This window comes from Chelmon rostratus, chromosome 1 (genome assembly GCF_017976325.1).
Source record: "Chelmon rostratus isolate fCheRos1 chromosome 1, fCheRos1.pri, whole genome shotgun sequence".
NCBI lineage: Eukaryota > Metazoa > Chordata > Actinopteri > Chaetodontiformes > Chaetodontidae > Chelmon > Chelmon rostratus.
In genome coordinates this window covers 16397402-16415261 of record NC_055658.1, presented here as the reverse complement: position 1 = coordinate 16415261, position 17860 = coordinate 16397402, and the positions used below count along the sequence as shown (strand labels likewise).

At 44.5% G+C, this 17860-nt stretch overlaps 1 protein-coding gene across 2 annotated transcripts in view; it reads left to right on the top strand.

Moving 5' to 3' along the window:
* Positions 1-17860, top strand: part of zfhx3 (zinc finger homeobox 3) — a 94152-nt gene that overhangs the window by 16815 nt on the left and 59477 nt on the right. For both annotated transcript variants that reach the window (XM_041943289.1, XM_041943279.1), the window contains exon 4: positions 14122-14353. In XM_041943289.1, coding sequence (XP_041799223.1) covers positions 14122-14353 — 232 coding nt within the window. The remainder of the gene's footprint in view (positions 1-14121; positions 14354-17860) is intronic.

Below are 17860 nucleotides of genomic sequence, written 5' to 3'. Positions count from 1 at the left end.
CGCTTTCATTACCAACTGGTTGGGTGAAAAGGATGGAACAATTTGGTGATAGGTCTTTTGTCGTTGAGGATTATCTTTGATCTCAGGGGATTTTTGATTCTTTGAGTGGTCATATTAGATCAGCAGCTTGTTTGTGACAGAATAGCCTTTAAAATGAGGTCTGAGATTAAAATGTCTGGATGGTATTGAGTCGAGAAAAAAACGTGTCGTGAATTTCATTCTAATCATTTATCATTGAAGGATTGAGTGGCTTATGTTATGCCAGAATACTAACCATGTTATGTGCATGTAGTTAGGAGAGATCAGTCCTTACATCTGGAAGGGAGGTTAGGGCTTTTTAGATGAGAGATCCAGCGTTGCAGTATTCCCAGTATTCAGCTTAACTTTTAAATCATTAAACATGATGAAGCCATCTCCACAAAGTCGGAGGTTTATATACGAAAATCAAACACCATCTGCCATCTCTGATCAGAAGCAACAGCCATCAGGCCAGGGTTACCAAGGCAGAACAGGAAAAGCCATTAACTGCCAATCACTGCATCGATCGACAAGCCAGTCCACCACTACCACCCCCTCTCTACCCCCACCCACCCCTGCCCACAGACACACACATACAGTTCATCAGCTTTTACTGTACCGTGCACACACATGCACAGACACATGCACATAGCCTTGCATAAGCCACCACCTTTTTGTGCACTCACGCTACGTGATGAGTAACATTTGGTGGAGTTTGTCCCTTTCCCGCTTGAGCTGCCTTATCTTTTAAATTATCTTGAGTCTAGATTGCAGGATCAACATTCTGTTCAGTTTAGATAAAGGTTGTCTGACTATTTTTTTTTCTTTTTTACATTGCCTCGTTAAACCCAATGTGTAACTTGAAGGACAGTCAAGATGCTGCTCAAAAGATATTTCCCTCTGAGCATAGATTTGTAATCTCCTCGTTACCGAAATGCATCTCAGTAAAGTCCATTGCCCTGTCAAAATGAGAGCAGACACTCCATTCTGCTCGGCCTCCCTCCACATTTTTTGAGTCAACCCTCAGATAAAAAGGAAACTAATAGAGTCAGTGAAGGGCAAAAAGGAAAAAAACAAGATTGATTTTTTTTCCTCCATTTTCAGTGGTGTCGCTAGAACTGAGGGTCATTAGGAGAATATTTACCTACTTCCCAATTTAATAGAGATGCTGTATATCAGAATGATCTGGATCAGAGGTCAGGGCTGGGGGGAGCAATTAAAGCGTATGGATCCAGAAGCCCTGGACCTGTCCCACTGTGTGTGCTGTTGGCAGGAACAGATAGGTGAGCTAAACGGGAGACAGAGGCAATATGTATTGAACATGGCTGTATTAATTAATTGATCTTCGTTACTGATGAACTAGTGATGCGTTAGTCAGGGGCATGAATGCGTGTGTGTGTGTGTGTGTACACACACCAAGCACAGGCTCACACTTGCATTGACGTGCATGGTTTTGTCCTTGATTGTGTGCATGCAGTGCGCTCACATCACACTAGTTCAACTGTTACGCATCATTTCATGCAAGTCAAACCAGTGACCACTAATCCATGCTTGCCTGTACCATTGATATTTTTTTTCCTTTATGGTTCTCTATTTTATTTGCACTAAGTGTGCTGTCTTTTCTGTTGCTTGGTTGGGTTAGGTCAGCCTTCTCTGGGGCCACACAATAGCCAGAGACAGAGCAGATATGATGGATGTGGCCTGGGGCCTGTGCACTCGCTCTGCGTCTGCGGTGGCCTCATCCACACATCAGCCACAGGGAGAGGGAGGGAACACAGTAGGGAGGGAGGGAAGGAGGGCAGAGATACAAACCAGACCAGCCATTTTCCCCGTTCCGCTCATAAATATTTGTGTGGCTGATTTATAAACAGTGGAGCAAGAGAAGAGATCAAAGTGAACTGTAACGCTTATATAAAACTGGGGCTTTTTCACGACACTGCCCTACACACCATGCTCATACCTATTAAAGACAAAGCTGTATATCACAAGGCATATTGGCAAGAGTACTGAATGGCCACTCACACATTAGAGCTCGGCCTTCCCCCAGTTGTGCGTCTAGTTCTTATAGCACTACCCTCCAAGGTTCTCAAACACCAGTTAAAGGCCATCAATAAGTGTTATAGCTAAACTCAACCTGCTCTCAGCCTGTGTAAACTCCCCCCGAGGTCACTGGCTTCCTAGGTGGATTTTAAATGGCCGTAGTAATGCCAGCCAGCCATATTAAAACATAGCAATGCAGTGAAGAGTCACTCTGTCCCGTTAGCGGTAGAGCCGTGTTCGTCACAGTAGACAGCTGCACATGCTGATTCAGGCAACACAAAGGCCAAGCCTCCTGTACGGCAGAGAGGAGGGATTAGGCTGGGGTGAGACCGTGTGTGTATACTGTATAAATGTGTGTGTTTGCTGGAGTAGAGTGCTGGCTTTGCATAACTTCATGTGCCTAAGCACTGGCAAAGAAAGACACACACATCCACAGCTCCAGCACTACCAGGCCTACCCCGAGCGGAGCAGACATTCCACACCTGCAAGTTGTGTTTACTTCATGCCCCCCCGCCAATCATACACACATATCCCCCACCTCCACCGTTCCCTGCCTGCAAATGTGGGGGAGCGAGAGGTGCTCTCCTCTGCCTCTGGTCCTCCCTGATTAAGGACAGTTATAGCCAGCAGATGCAGAGGAGCGTCATGAAGATGGCTGTCCGCTGACCTCCGTGGGAGGGAGGGTAGCACGGGTAGTGGGAGAGAAAAGAAGGCCTTTTTCAATGGAGAACGCCCCCTCTTTGTCCACGAGCAGGACAGGGTGTGCTCAGTGTGGTGAGGCCTGGGAGAGCTGCTGCTAAACAGCCTATCTCTCTGGCAGGCTGTTTGTGTGTGAGTGCCTGGAGACATCTGGTTCACTGGCTGCGGGAACACGGTGGCATTATTTTTTTAGGCACGTCACCTAGCGCTTACGTAACACACGAGTGCAGGTTTTTGTGCGGTAAAGATTTCTATTTGGCCTCTGGATTATAAAGCATTGATCTGAGAATGTGCACTTCCTGTATGTATGGCCTCATCTGTGCAGTCATTGGGAAAGAGACTCCAGATCTGTTTCTATCGCCTCCCGCAGTTGTGTAAAGCACCCCTTGACTTATATGTTGCTAAATTCTGTTGTGTATATATTGTATATGGCTTGTGAGTTTGCTCAGAAAGGCAGGTATTGCAGGAGGGTTGGAGAGAGAGTCGACTGCAGATTGTCTTACCCCTGGTGTGTCTGAGTTTCTGTGCGGGGAGTTCAAAGTCCTGCTGAACATCAGAGGGCTGATGCTGAGTGAGGCTGACTGGCTGCAGCCTGTGGTCTGGGAAGGGTTACTGAATTATTACTGATGGTTTCAGGGGTAACTGTCCGACCACAGGACTGGGGAATATTAATCATTTATTTGATTGTCCGCATGTGCTGATTAATCAATTTGAGCAGGATCTGCAGGATTAACTACCCTATTATTCCCCTGTAAGAACAGATAAGAGATAAGGCTTTAAAATATCATATTCCATTTATCATTTATTTTTAGGTCCCTGCTGATGAGGGTGAAATAAAAACTGAGGTGAGATTAGGCAGAACAGCAACATGGGGAAAGTGTTGGGGGAGGAGGATAAGAGAAGGAGGGATGATGAGAGAAAAAAAATCTCTTAACTGCGGATTTTAGTACTTCAGAAGATGGGGGGGGGGGGTGGTACAGCTTTGTATTTCTTCAAACATGGCACAGAAAATCAAGTTGTGCAGCTGGGAGTGAGAGAGCAGAGAGAAAAGGGGGGTGGAGAGACAAGAGGAACAGGAAGTTGATGGGAAAGTGATAGCTGTCTCCACCTGGAGCCTGAGCTGTGAGTTAAGAGGGAAGGCAAAGCACGGGAAAGGAGGGAGCTGCTGCAGTTGACTCCTATCCTGTACTCTGGTTTAGGTAAGTCTGGCTCTCATACCAAGCATTGCTAGCTAAACTGATCCAACAATGGCACTTTTCCTGTTTACCCCACTCCTTACCTATTCAGCCTACAAATTCTCAATCTGCCAACTGTTTAATGTGTTATGTCATGTGGTAATGCCTTTGATTCCAACATGCCTCCGTTTGTAAATACAAGAGGCACTCAAAAGGCTGTGGTTTCTTTACAAGCATGGCGCCCCCGGCGCTTTGGTTGGGAATGCATTGAGAGGGAGAGGGATTGGGAGAGTAAGGGAGGGAGAAACTGTATACACTTCCCGTTGCTCTTCTGCCAACCCCTCTCCCTGCTGCCCCTGGTTGTGCAGGCAGGCAGTGTGTGAGAAATGTGAGAGGGAGGAGTGTATCCTCTCTCCTGGCTGAACACAGCTCTGTAATTATGCACTTTTCAGCAGGTTTTACCTTTAACACTTTCCTCCCGGGGTTGAGATTAGTGCTCACCATGCTTGATTTACCGCACAATTACTGAACAAGAGCTCTATGTAATCAATAAACAGGAAGGGGAAAAGTGGTAGGCTTTGAAGTATATTTTGAGATTTTTTGCACGATTGAGCAGTGTATATGGTGTAGCCAGTAAGGGCAGCTTGGCTGCGATGCCAGTCTGTGAAATATCTATTATATCAGGCACGCCTCTTTGCTTTACCAGCTCTCTAAGCCTCTTTACAGTGCTCGACTACTGGAGCGGAAAATGACATCTTTTTTTCTGACCATTGCTTAACACAGAGGTCAGCAACGAATAGTCTAATAAGGACATTCCTCCAAAACATTGTGATTAAAATCACAAGTTGTCCTATAAAATTGGGACTTAATGCGATCTTATAACTTACGTGCGCAAGTTACATGAAAGGGGATACAAAGCACTCTTGTGTGGTAGCTTGCTATGCCCTGTATTAGATGTACCCAAACGGGCAGCCAGCACAATGACCTCCATGATGACACTTGCTAATGGCATGAGCAGTTATTTTGGGAAGCTCCAGTGACTGGCCATCACAAGTCTTTCTGGAGCTTTGCAAAGCTTTTGCCAGCATAACCAAAGCAATAGGCCTCTTCCAATTAGTCTGGTCTGTGTTTGATTTTTAGTGATGACAACTATATCTCAGCAGCAATTATGCTGCACTGAGAATGATGAGGGTTTAGGTTATTGATCCTCAATTGATCATCCTGATCAATGAGCACTTTTGTTTCTTTTTTATGGAAAGTGCAGTTATGTTTTTTTTTTCTTTTGCTAATGAGCAGGCCCAACAGAATGACCCTGTAAAGAAATCTGTGCTAGCAAGGCCCATATGTATTAGTGATAGAGTTGGCTATACTCATGGGAAGCAGCCCAGAGCACCATTTTTCAACACTAACTCCCTGTGGGCATAGGTCAAAGGCTGCGATTGGTCTTTTAAAAAAAAAAAAATTAAATTTGGACCTTATGAGGGTGGACAACAGCTGTGTTTTTCCTGCATTTTAATTATGGAGTTCTAATTCAAAGAGGCAAGCGCTCAAAGACTTCTCACTGATGAATGAACAGGAAGGGTCAGAGGATTTTATTCTATAAAGACCCTGACGTTCTAAATGATGTAAATTAAATAAGCATTGGTATTTTTTGTGCTACTTAAACTGCTGAGCTTTTTTTAAAATCTCTAGTTTATAGTGAACGCCAAAAGTGCAATGTCATTCTTTTACTCGTTAAAGTAGCTTTTTAGCTGCTCGGTATGGAAGAGTTGACGGGTGAAACTGGTGGGTGTTTGGTGTATGAATTGCTTGAAGAACCCTCAACAGCAGTTTCACTCCAACAAAGTACTTCATGTTCCATGGAAATAAGCCCACATATAGACCCACTCTGTATATTCACCTCCACTCAACCCCACTCCACCCCATTAATTTTCATTTTAAGAAGAGGACCTCTCAAAGGCCATGTTGCTCCTTTTGTCAGCGCAGTGCTGCTAATAAAGATAGCTCCGTCAGACTGGGTTAAATATTAACACAGGCTGAGCACATCATCACTGTTTTTAATTAGCTGGTGTCTCTAGCGGGCTTGTGCGAGGGCAGTGCATGAACAACTAAACATTTCCCCTTACGGGATCTCAAACACCCTCTCCCCAAAACAAATTTCTATGAATTTTACATAAAAAAAAGGATACAGGATAGTCAGAAAACATACAGTGTTACAGCTATCACAGCCTTATTGCGTAGCCTGAAGCAGCAACCAATTATGTGGTAATGAAATATTTACACTACCAAACTGAGAACGCCAGAGGTGAAAGCTAGATAATACAAGCCTGAGGAGAGTGTATTCTGTGTCTCCTCTCTGCCGTTACGTCAGCGAAAAGGTGGAACAGGAGATCAGCTAATGACAATAGGCTTAGAAGCAAGAGCGTGGGCAGGCCTGCAGTTCAGTAAGCATGGCTTTTGGTCACCCCTACTGCTGTGGGCACATTTAAGTTTTTTTTTTTCTAGGTCATAGTAGCCAACAGGTTGGGAAGAGGACACACAATAATCGCAACACTGACTCTTTAGAAGGCCACGTCAGACAAGTTTTACCTCCGGAGTTGTTTTGACTCCTGATGGCTACTCTCTCACAATAATATGGCAATGAATCTGCATTCACGGCATTGTGATGTTTGTTCTCGAGGACTAATTGTGTTTGGGTAATGTTCCTGCTCTGAATTTAATTCTCACTGACTGCATTAATCATCACGAGTGGTGTTTGCCTGTATCTTAATCCAACAGCCCCCTGTCCCCCGACTCACCGTCTCCCTCAGTCTTAGAGGGCTCGCTCACCTCCACCCTCTCCAAAGTCTTTTTCATCCTTCGTCTCCATCCAACAAGCTTTTTTGCTGCCCACATTCAAAGTGGCTCCACAAGGCCACGCTGCCATTGTCTGGCTGGCAACTGACAAATGAGAGGCAGCGAGGTGTTGGAGGCTCTTACCAGCTGTGTTGGTGCAGGGCTGCCTCTGCCTTTTACCCTACTAACACATCAGTGACCTACAGTACAGCCACGTTCAGATCTAGCTAGTCAGTCATCTTGTTCTTATCTAGTATGCACACACGCTTCCATTAACAGCCCTAAATAGCTCTCTTCAGACAACCAGTAACATTCCTGAGATTTTCCTCTTAATCACATTGAAGTCACATACGCACAAGAGCGTAGCCTCACATCATGTTTGCATTGCAAACACTGACCCCTCACAGGAAGCGTTTGAAAAGCTGTATACCTGAACGCACACTCAGTACAAGACTGGTCATGCTGGATGTGGATGTCGGAAGACAGGGTTTTTAGGGTAATATTAGTAGCCTCTGGATGTCATCTGTGTCTGTGGAGGAATACTCAGTTACTGGAGTGTTAAGAAGTTTAAAGCAAGTGTTTTTCTTTCCAAAGGCCTGCTTGTTTTCTCTCTTATGAAATCTTATTATATCTTATTGATATCCCCGTTTTGTATTATCTGTTTTTTTTTTGCCAGCGCACAGCCAAAAGACTTGTTACGACACAAAACCTGTTCTTTTCCTCTCTAATGTCACTAGTTATTGTTGCAGTAAGAGTGGTAGCAAAACACTGATGTGATGAACTATTATTCAAACTCAAAATCTGAACATGCCAGCCTGCTGCGTGCCTCCTGTTTTGCTAAAATGAAAATCAAAAAATGTTCTTCCCCGGCTCTGTACAAGTAATTATTGTCACTGCTGTCCAAAATGGAGGGTTGTGATGTTGACACAGTGCTGTGGGTAATGGAGAGAAGGGCCAGGGCAGGTCCTGATTTGCCCCATTCAGCTTCCAGATGGTACCTTGCCAGTACATATGTCATTAAGTGGCTGTAACAGTTGTTTGGGTACCCCCATGGCTCCACCCTGCTCTCGCCTCCTGCAGGCAGACTTATTGTACTGCAATTTTGCCAACCTCCTCCCAGCATGGCTTTCATAAAAGCACCAGGAGGTTAAGCTGTTAATTAGCTACTGAAAGAGGAGGCCAACAGCTTGCTGTTAATTTGCTTTACTGTTTTTTTTTCTTATTTGGGGATTGACATCATTTCCTGCCTGTTTTGTAGTCATCGCTGTGTGTCACAAAAGCAGGACCGAGCTCATTATGAAGGGGGGAAATGTGTTTATTTGGCTACGATTAGAAGTGCAGATTATGTATGTATGGCCATGCTTATCCAAATGTTCTTAATGAGAGAGACCCTGGATGCCAGTGTGGGGCTCCTGTGGGCATAGACCCAGGCTCGTTATCACCGCACAGGGCATTGATCTCTCTACCGCCCGCTTGCTTATCTTCCTCCTCCTCCCCTCTCAAAGACAGTGACTCGCACATGAATTATGTGGACACATTGATCAGCTGATTGAGAGCTATTGTTTAGAGCCCTAGGTCATTATTGAAGGAGGGATTACCCAACCCTTGTTTTGTGCGTGCGTATTGCAGAGTGTATTACTCAGCTCCTTGTCACAGCACATACTCCCCTCAGCTCACCTTAGATTTGCAACGGCTACACAAATGTGCACACGCGCACGGAGCACATACAGCAGCCTACACAATCAACGCGGCCCAAATGACTGCCTGCATTGATTGCCTTCCCTCTGCAATTATGTTCCCATTGTTTACTTTCTAGCATCTTACTCATTCAAACGGAATTCAATAATTATTGCTTTATTTAATGTTAAAGTAAGTAAGAGTGGTGGGTGTGGAGCACCAGTAGCTACATTGTCTTTAAGTGTCTCCATGACCCCTCCCAGGCTACTTTGTTTCATAGGCCTATGTTAAGTCATCCTCTCCAAGGACACCTACAGCGATCCATCTTTACCTCGCTGCCCTCCCTTACCACACAGAGGTCCGTTTTGTTTCTCTCTTCTCTCCCAGAGACAAATATGCAGCCTGTTTTTATTCACCGGTAGTGATGGATCATTTCTACGGCACAGCAGTAGAGGAAGCAACTTAGCACATTATGGGCTTTGAGACAGAGGGACAGGATGCAGTGGAGGGGTGGCAGGGATTAGGAAAAGTAAAGGAGAATAAAGGACAAGGGTAGGGATGAGGTTCAGGAAGCAGTAGGTAGGCAGTTTGGGCCTGGAATACACAGTCCCCTTAAGCCACAACCTAACTTTTAGGCATGTTGCAGCTTGCAGTGGCTAATTCAAAGCAGCCACCGCATTTGGCACCCAGTGGGGCCTCTGTGGTTGGAGCTGTTGTTCGTGCCGCTGGCAGGCAGGGAATCACAGGCCAAACTGCAAGCACTCACTGACTCTAGTCACTCTGCTTTGCTTTCCTAAATAACCTGCTTACGTTCCAGGGGAATCCCAGAGTGCAGATTTATGAGAATCAAGTCCCCAACAAATCTCTGCACATTCACAAATCCAGTGCTGCTGGGCTGGGAAGAAAGGGGTCATTACATGGAATTATTTTCATTCTTGAGACCCCAAACTTAATCCTTATCATTATAACAACCTGTTTTTAAACGTAACTTCATGCTGATTTATTATCTTCACAATTATGCAGCAATTAGGCTGAAACTACCATTTTAGATGTTCCGTTTTGGATGCAATCTGGACGCAACAGGATAGTACCATATACTCTACAATACATGCATACAATGGCCACAGTTGACACACAGTGAGATTTAAGCCACACAAGGGTGTTTCCTTCTCCCTTTGGCCATGGTGTGTTTTTCAGCCCAACAGGCACATTACATTGTCTCCCTTCACACTGAAATACAATTACCTCATTGGTTATAGTTGCTGCCATGACATCACTGTGTTTGAAAAACAAAGGTGCTGGTTGACTTATTCTAACACGTCTCAAGCCAGGAACTATTTTGTACATTTTGTTCTCAGGTGATAGAGAAAAACTCCAGCCTCTGTAATTATAGAGGATAAAATCTCATTCAAAAACAGTGACAGCTCTGCTCTGTTGCAGTGCATTGCATGGCGTCAGGTGTGAATTGCAGTCATCAACCTGTGTAAGCCTCCCATGAAGTCCACGCGTGCCGTGCACACACACACACACATTCACACACGCAGAAACCAGCTTTTAGTGCCGAGAATCAGGGAGACAGTTACAAAGCAATATCCAGGCAGATACTCACTGGCTCTCTCACAGAGGGAATTTGGCAGCTCTCTTAGAATTGATAGCTATTTAGCTCACAGATAGTCATCTGTTTTAATGCATTAATTTTGTATTAACAGCACTGCCAAATTTAATGGTGGAAATTAGGGTATGATCATAATGGTGTGTGTGAGAGAGAGAGAGAGAGAGAGGGGGAGACTCTGTATGTGCATGTGTGCATGCTTGTGTGTGTACATTTCTGATGTTCTTTTTGTCTATACTTATGTCTGTGTTTGTTGCGTGTACATGCTGTATTATACGGCTCCATTGGGAGCCATTCTTTGGAATTACCGGCTCTCTGTCTCTCTTCCACCCTTCCAGTAATACCCACCTCTATCTTGTGTTAGTTGGGCTCTCTCAGCAGCCACACTGTTTTGTGTTAAAGGTGCACTTTTACTTTGCATTTAAGTGGATGGAAATGCAGATGTATGCAGTGCTCTGGGTGGGTGGTGAAACTGATACAGGCATGCATTGCCCACTCAGAGGGCAAGGTGCACTGTAGAGTTGTGAGAGAGAGGATGGGGTGGTGCCCACACCGCCCCTGTCCCTCTTTACCTGAAAAAGCACAGAGCACTGCTTCAGCCTCCACAGAAAAAGATAAGGTGCTCCATGGAAGAGAGAGGCTTGAAAAACCATGATTGCATTTTTAAACTATGAAAACCACCACAGTATCAAAAAGCTTAGCTGGACCTTTCAGTGGAAAAACCAAACTGAATGTGATCTATTATATTAAAAATGGTAAATTTAATCTTTAAAAATGTATAAAACAACAAATGTAGTTAAATATTATTCAAGGTCATTTAATCAGCCTCAGATTTTACAGTAATGGACTGCAAAGGACTTTCCTCTAAAACACTGCAATATAACTACAAAATGACTGAGGTATTTTAAGACACCTTTGAGGCACCTACAGACACGTGTATCTTTGTGATCTTATCTCTTGAAGCAGACCACATGCACAGTGCTTTCACATGCACACAGCATGTCTCCCATGCCCTATTGAGAACATTGCTGCGTTCTAGGCGGTCACACATTTGTACTTGCTCAGCTGAATCTCCTATATGACTGCTGTAAATTCCCAGACAGTTTAGTGGTATTGAATCCATGCCACTGACCCAGCCAGCTTCCCCCCATTATGCTCCACAGCTCCCCTCCTGTTGGGGCCTCGATAGGGCGTTTAGAAACCCCACAGCCATGCCGATCAACTCCTCCCAGCTCGACATGACTTTTTCATTAAGCCGCCAGATTCCTGCACTCCAGTTGGAGGTGATTTATCAACTCAGGGCTTCATTGCAGGTTCATAGGAAACAGACATAGGCCCTGTCTCATGCATTATTATGTTTCACATTCAAAGTGTCTATGCATGCATGTGTGTGAACCAGAGAGGGTGATGGACTGCGAGTGCACTGTGTCCATGCTGTGTTTGGGCTCTTAGATATGATCCTAGGAGCCTCTCACATGGATAACTGCCATGGAATACAGAGAGGGTCCATGTTTGCAAAAGTTACCACGTGTGATGATCAGAGGGTTTTTGTTCTCGTGGGCCAAGCTGTGGTGTTCTCTGAGGCACTATGGTATCATTTTGCCTCGGTGCTCTCTGGTATACTGAATGAGCAGGGGCCACCTCACCGATCACTCATTGGTTTGATCTCTTACCTCGTTCGCTGACTCTAAAATGCCCCAGACTGCCTTGGGTCATGGCCAGTGCAAAGATGGTGAAAGTGGGGGTTTACAGGTGTAACCATTTGACATTGTAGACAGAGCTACAAGCACTGGGGCAGGCCAGTTTTGGCCCTGTTGAGGCTATCTTCCTGGCCAGTCAGGTTTATAGTGAATTATGGTCGATTCTGGGGCAGGCGGTCTCAGGTTCACTCCTATATAAACCCTGTGCTTTTTATGGGAAACTATAAAACTCCCAGGATTTTTTTTCCTACCTCCTGAGACTAGCTTTGAAGTTTTGGTCAGGTGCTGTCATTTTTTTTTTAACTTGTCTTCTTGTAGATTTTTGGAGCCTTGAGTCATTTGCGGCAAGAACTCTCCTTTTTTTTTTAATTCAAGACATCTGCTCTGACTAAAAGCAGTTTGCATGATGGATTTGGTGTTATCTATAACTGAATCTGTCTCTCAGGTTTCTCTCTACCTTAGTTCTGATGCAATATTTGTGCACAGAGGAAAAGGAGGAGGGCTCCCACAATATCCAGCAACACCTATTCATGACATCATGGATGGCTTAAAACGAGGCGAGAAAGGAGAGCACACAGAGACACAGAGCCTTTTACAATCACCTAATAACTCTATTACACCGAGCTGTGGGGCTCACAAAAAGGAGGGGAAAAAAAACTCCTATTCCTTTTCCTGGAAGCGGTGTCTTAATGCACATTTTAGGTGTAGAAATGAGAAATATGAAACCAAAGAGAATGAAACACAATAGTTTAGAAAACCCCATAGCAATATTACAATATTGCCAGAAAATTAAACATTAGGAGAAAGGGACAAGAGCATTTTAGGGAGGCATAATATTGTTATGACTTTTTTTTTCACCAGCCTGTCAACACCTGATTTAGACGTAATGCGGTTAAATGTCTAATGTTTCCATTGCTTTTACATTTTCCGTTCTAGCCCAAGAGGGCATCCAGTGCAGGACAGTTCAGTTTCTGAACCTTTAGCTCAGTGCAAATCTGATATATAAGGAAAATGAATAAAGGGAGGTTTGTCCTCTTTAAATGCCGAACTGGTCATAAAAACCAGGTCGAAATAAAAAAAGTACTGAGTAGACCAAACTTTAGTTGCAATCACAACTTTTCGGCACTGTTTATGACTCGAATAATAAACTTTGCCTTCCTGCAGTTTAACATTCATCTGTGCTTTTTACCTGGTTTGGTGATATATAATAATATTTAAAAATAATAATACTTAGAAAACGTATTCCTAGATATTTTGTATGCCTAGCAATTACAATATACAATGCATTTCTTGTTCTCTCAGCATTCCTCACAGGGGACATGGGGGCAAAGATGATTAGAGTAGAAAGAGGAAAACTTTTGGTGATTGACATTGATTGCAGCCACAGAAATCCACAGTGAGACTCCAGAGTTTGATATTAGGAGCAGCACATGACAGGCGTGACACAAGTGGTCATACCGAGTCTGGGGGATTTTATTGTAAACATGCAGAAACAATCAGTGTGATGCTTTAGGATAGTGGTCAATAACTCTGTTGCTCACGCCAGGCCCAGCCATATTGTGTTGGCCTTGCATCATTGATTGAGCCATGCAGGAGGTAATTAGACTGGAGCTCTGTGGTGTGACAAGAGGTTGTGGTGGTATGGTGTCACTACGGGGTGTTAGGCATGTTGTGATGCTGCGGAGGGTGGGCTGAAGGCTGGACTGCCGTTGAGTCTTGGAGGAAGTTCTGGGGTTGACAGGTCAATACCAGTGCTGATTTCCTGTCCTCTGAAGGTTGGTCCTCCTGTTGTGGAATGTTCCTGTTTCTCTCAGAATGTACTAAATCCCCCTCCTGCCTCACCACCGGCTGACTTTACCTCTCTTTCTCTATGAGAGAGCGAGGATTTAACACACCATGATCAATATTTAGTATCCCATGCGTGAAACAAGCAGATGTTTGGAGTTTCCTTTTCAGAGACGGGAGGCTTCTGTTGAGTGAAGGGGATCAATGCTCCCTTCCGTCTGTGAGGCTGTAGACCCACGGCTTCTGAAGGGTGGCTGATGCGATTCCTGCCCGCCCTTGGGCCCCTGAGATTTGCGTGCCTCCCAGGCCTCTCCTGTCCTGTTAGCCCACTGATACAGACACTCACACAGACAAAGTGCGCAGTCCAAACAGTTGTCCTGAAGTGGAAGAGGTCTGGATGTTAAACAACAGGGCTGTGATTGGGAATTGATTTGTTCATTTGCCAACTGTTTGAGCGAAAGTGAGTCGGTGGTGCCTAGCCAGCTATCTGCCATCTACAATAACCTCTTTCTCTCTCTTTCCCTCTCTTTCCCTCTCTCTCTCTGTTCCTTTCTCTCCCTCTCTCCATCTCCTCCCACAGCACCTGCAGCAGCACGAAAACGCGGTGGAGGGTGATGCCTGCTACTACCATTGTGTGCTGTGTAACTACTCGACCAAGGCCAAGCTCAACCTGATCCAGCATGTGCGCTCCATGAAGCACCAGCGCAGTGAAAGCCTCAGGAAGCTTCAGCGCTTGCAGAAGGGTCTGCCGGAGGAAGAGGAGGACCTCAGCTCCATCTTCACCATTCGCAAATGCCCTTCTTCAGACACAGGTCAGAACCTGCCCCTGGGGCCATGTTTTAGTATCTCTTTATATGTGTCCGTCTTTGTTTCGCTCTCTTGATCTCTCTACCTATGCCATCCCATTTCTTGTACGCAGAAACACACATTCATCCAGTCCAGTGAGACACTTTCTATGCCTGAGTCGTCCAGATTTGCGCTCACAGTTTGTCACTTTTGTACTTTCGCTTCTACCTCCCATAGAATTGGTGTTAGCATTTATGCATAACATCTGACTGGCTTTGTTGGTTTCATTTTATAAAGGTTGATTGCGGTGGTACAGCCATAGTTGAAACTGAAGTACTGAACTTCACATGTTACTATTTTTATATGGGAAGAACATATAATTTTTTACATTGACAGAGCTGAGTGAAATTCTAACTAAATAAGAGGAGAGTGGTTCCATTTCAGAGATGGAATTAAAAACAACATGACTGGGAGTTATGCCTCTTAATTTGATTCCAACAATGTAACTTTATTTTTCAAATGTATATTTGATATTGATATGATTTTAGGTCCATATCATTTACGCAAAATGCTCCTGCAAAGCCTAAAAGCAGAGGTCCCTGTTAATGGGAGCTGTCCCTTTCAGCCATTCAAGACATATTGAGACAGAGCTTGAAAGGCCAGAGAAGGAGGAGCTGAACAACAGCAGCAGCTGCAACAACAACAAGAACACCAAAAAACAGAGACAGCTACAACAACAGTAGCATGACTGAAACGTGCCTCGACTGCTCATTTATTATGGACTGATTAGGAAGAGTGAGCTGTGGTCAATTAACACTCTTTCTCAGCAGAGATTTGGTTTTCCAATCACTTTAACTCCTGTGCCCTGACAAAGGGGCTCTATTGTGTGTCCCTCCAAGAGGGAGCCATTACTTCCCTCGCACACATACTCGCTGTCTGTGTTATGCAGGGGAAAAAAGGCCAGCCTGTGAAGACGCTTTGTTCCAAGGAGGCAGGGATAATGAAGCCAGCGGCCGGGAAATTGCGCAAAAGGCAGTCACAGATCTGAAGCAAATCATTAGAGAACATATTTAGCTGAGCAATTAGGGACAATTAAGCTTTCTGCTCACTGCACTCCAAATATGTTAATGACTACAGTACAGTGGACAGGCGAACATGCAAAGGCAAGAGGAAGGGCCATTTAGGTTAAAAGGGTTGGGGGATGGGAATTTACTTTTTGAGTTCAGACAGGAGGAGTTGGTATGCTGTGCTTTTTTTTTTCTCCTTTTTATTTTTACTAGATGTTGTGTTTATCAATCTCTTTTTTTTTTCTCTTTTAACGCTTGATGTGCTAGATGCCCATGTTTGTGCCAGACTGAAGGACTGAGGGGGTAATGGGCCCCTGCAGTGGTGCTGTGTGCAGCACACACAGACACACAGACACACACACACAGACAGCAGTTACTCTCCTGGAGGCCTTCCTCAAATTACAATAACCCTGACTTGCTTGAACAGACTACTAGATTCTAACAAAATGTAAAAAGAATTAAATTTTAACTCAGGTTGTCAATGCACTTTAGTTTTGATGTCTTTAAAGTCTGATTTTATTAAGTATTTTTTCACTAATTCTAAACCTTCATGGGGTAAAATCATTCTCTCCTTCACAATGAGCTGCAGAGAGAAAACGATATAAACACAAGATCATTTTTATGACCATTATTACTCAGATCTTAGTCACTGTATTCAATCCAACACTATCTCCATTTGTGTCTTTTACAGTGTGTTAAATGACATTAAGGGGAAAAAAAGAAATGTTCATACCTCAATAATGATCAGAAGTCTTTGTCTGTAACCATTAACTCTAAAACTGCTGATTCAACACCTCTCATCGACCATTTCACGCCCACAATGCCTTGGTCAGATGCGCCAGTCCACCTCATAGCCCCACCCCTCCACTAGGGCTGAACCATTCCCTCCCAGTGTAATATTTAATTTCCTCTTCGCTAGCTCTTCTGTGGCACAGGGCTCCTTTTTGTGGTTTAGGCATAGTTGCTAAAGTGGTGGAACGTTCGCTGGCTTGTTAAAACAAAGTTGCCCCTGGATTTCTGGGTCACCTAGACAGTAATTCCCCCGCCTGCTGCTGTTCTGTGATCCTGCGAGTGGTTCTCCGCTGGCGTTTGGTGCTGGGCTTGTAGCCTGCCTGGGATTTTTTCCCAAAACATATGAAGCCTGCTTTTTCCTGACAGAGCTCACAACACATGACAACATTTTACACAATAATGACAGTAACAGCAATGGAATGAAGGCTAGTTCATGCATTGTCTGGTGTGTTTTACACTTAACAACTTTGCATATTAGTGCTCTTATGAGGTTGCAGCAAACACAGACTGTAGGGATTCAGGGCCACATGTCTCCTCTGGGCTGGATGTCAAAGGAGAGTTAGAGCAGCAGAAATGAGATTTCTTTCCAATTAGAGTAACATAGGGATAAAAGGCTTGCATTGTTTTAATTCTTGCTCATACTGAAAATGTGCTGCTTAGGCATGTTGCTCTGTGGCCCCGCCTCCATTTGTCTTCTTTAACCCTTTATCTGAGAAACAAAGGGGGCCTCAGAGGGACCGCAGCCCCACACAGCTGCCCTGTGTGCAGGGATCACTGAATAAAACTCTGCGCTGCCTTGAACCAATACACTGTCTGCACCATAGCTAGCCTCTAGTTATAGGGATAACAGCTCATTACCAGGTGGCAGGTAGACACAAAAAATAGAAAAGAGAGACATGCATGTGACAGAGGAGGTGAGAGGAAGGTGCTAAAACTCCCCTAAAGTATTCACTCAGTTGATTTGACAGCATGGGGACAAAATATATTTTAGGTTTAGTGCTTATGGAGAAAAGGTAAAACCAAGTGTCGTGTTAATGTCAAGCGTAGGGGTTAATGGTGACTGCTGACAGTGTGATGCGTCGGGCTGTGTGTGCATAAGAGACAACGATATATGGAGAATAAGAGAAAATAGGGAGGAATGGATGCAAAAGAAGTGGGGGAAATGAGTTTGGGGAGCTTGCGTGTGAGAGCTAGTGTGACACTTGAGCGTATGATGACCCTATTTCCTATGAATGATGTTCACCAGGGCATATAACTCAATGACACATTGAGGTTTCTCATTTCTTAACATTTAATCGACTAAAGTTATTTTTTGAGCGTAGAACAGAATGAGATCATGCCTTTAAAAGGGCAAAGTTAAATTGCACTGAAGGGTGGATGCCCTTCTGCAAGAATTGTTTGCTTTGTTGTGTGCGAGAGAGAAAGAGGCAGGAGAGAACATTTTATAAGGGTAAAATGTTAGTATTTTTCAGTGCTGGCGTACGTGTGTGTGTTTATATGTATGTGTATGGAGGAGGCAGAGATGGAGAACAAACGTGGCTGACAGTGTGGATTAGCTCCTGCTGTAAATCTGCCTCAGTCACAGATGGCAGGCCCTTGATCACTGGGCTGTGACGGCTTGGCTCTCATCGCAGGAGGAAATCCCTGTCTGTGAGTCTAGGAGGCTGGGAAGGA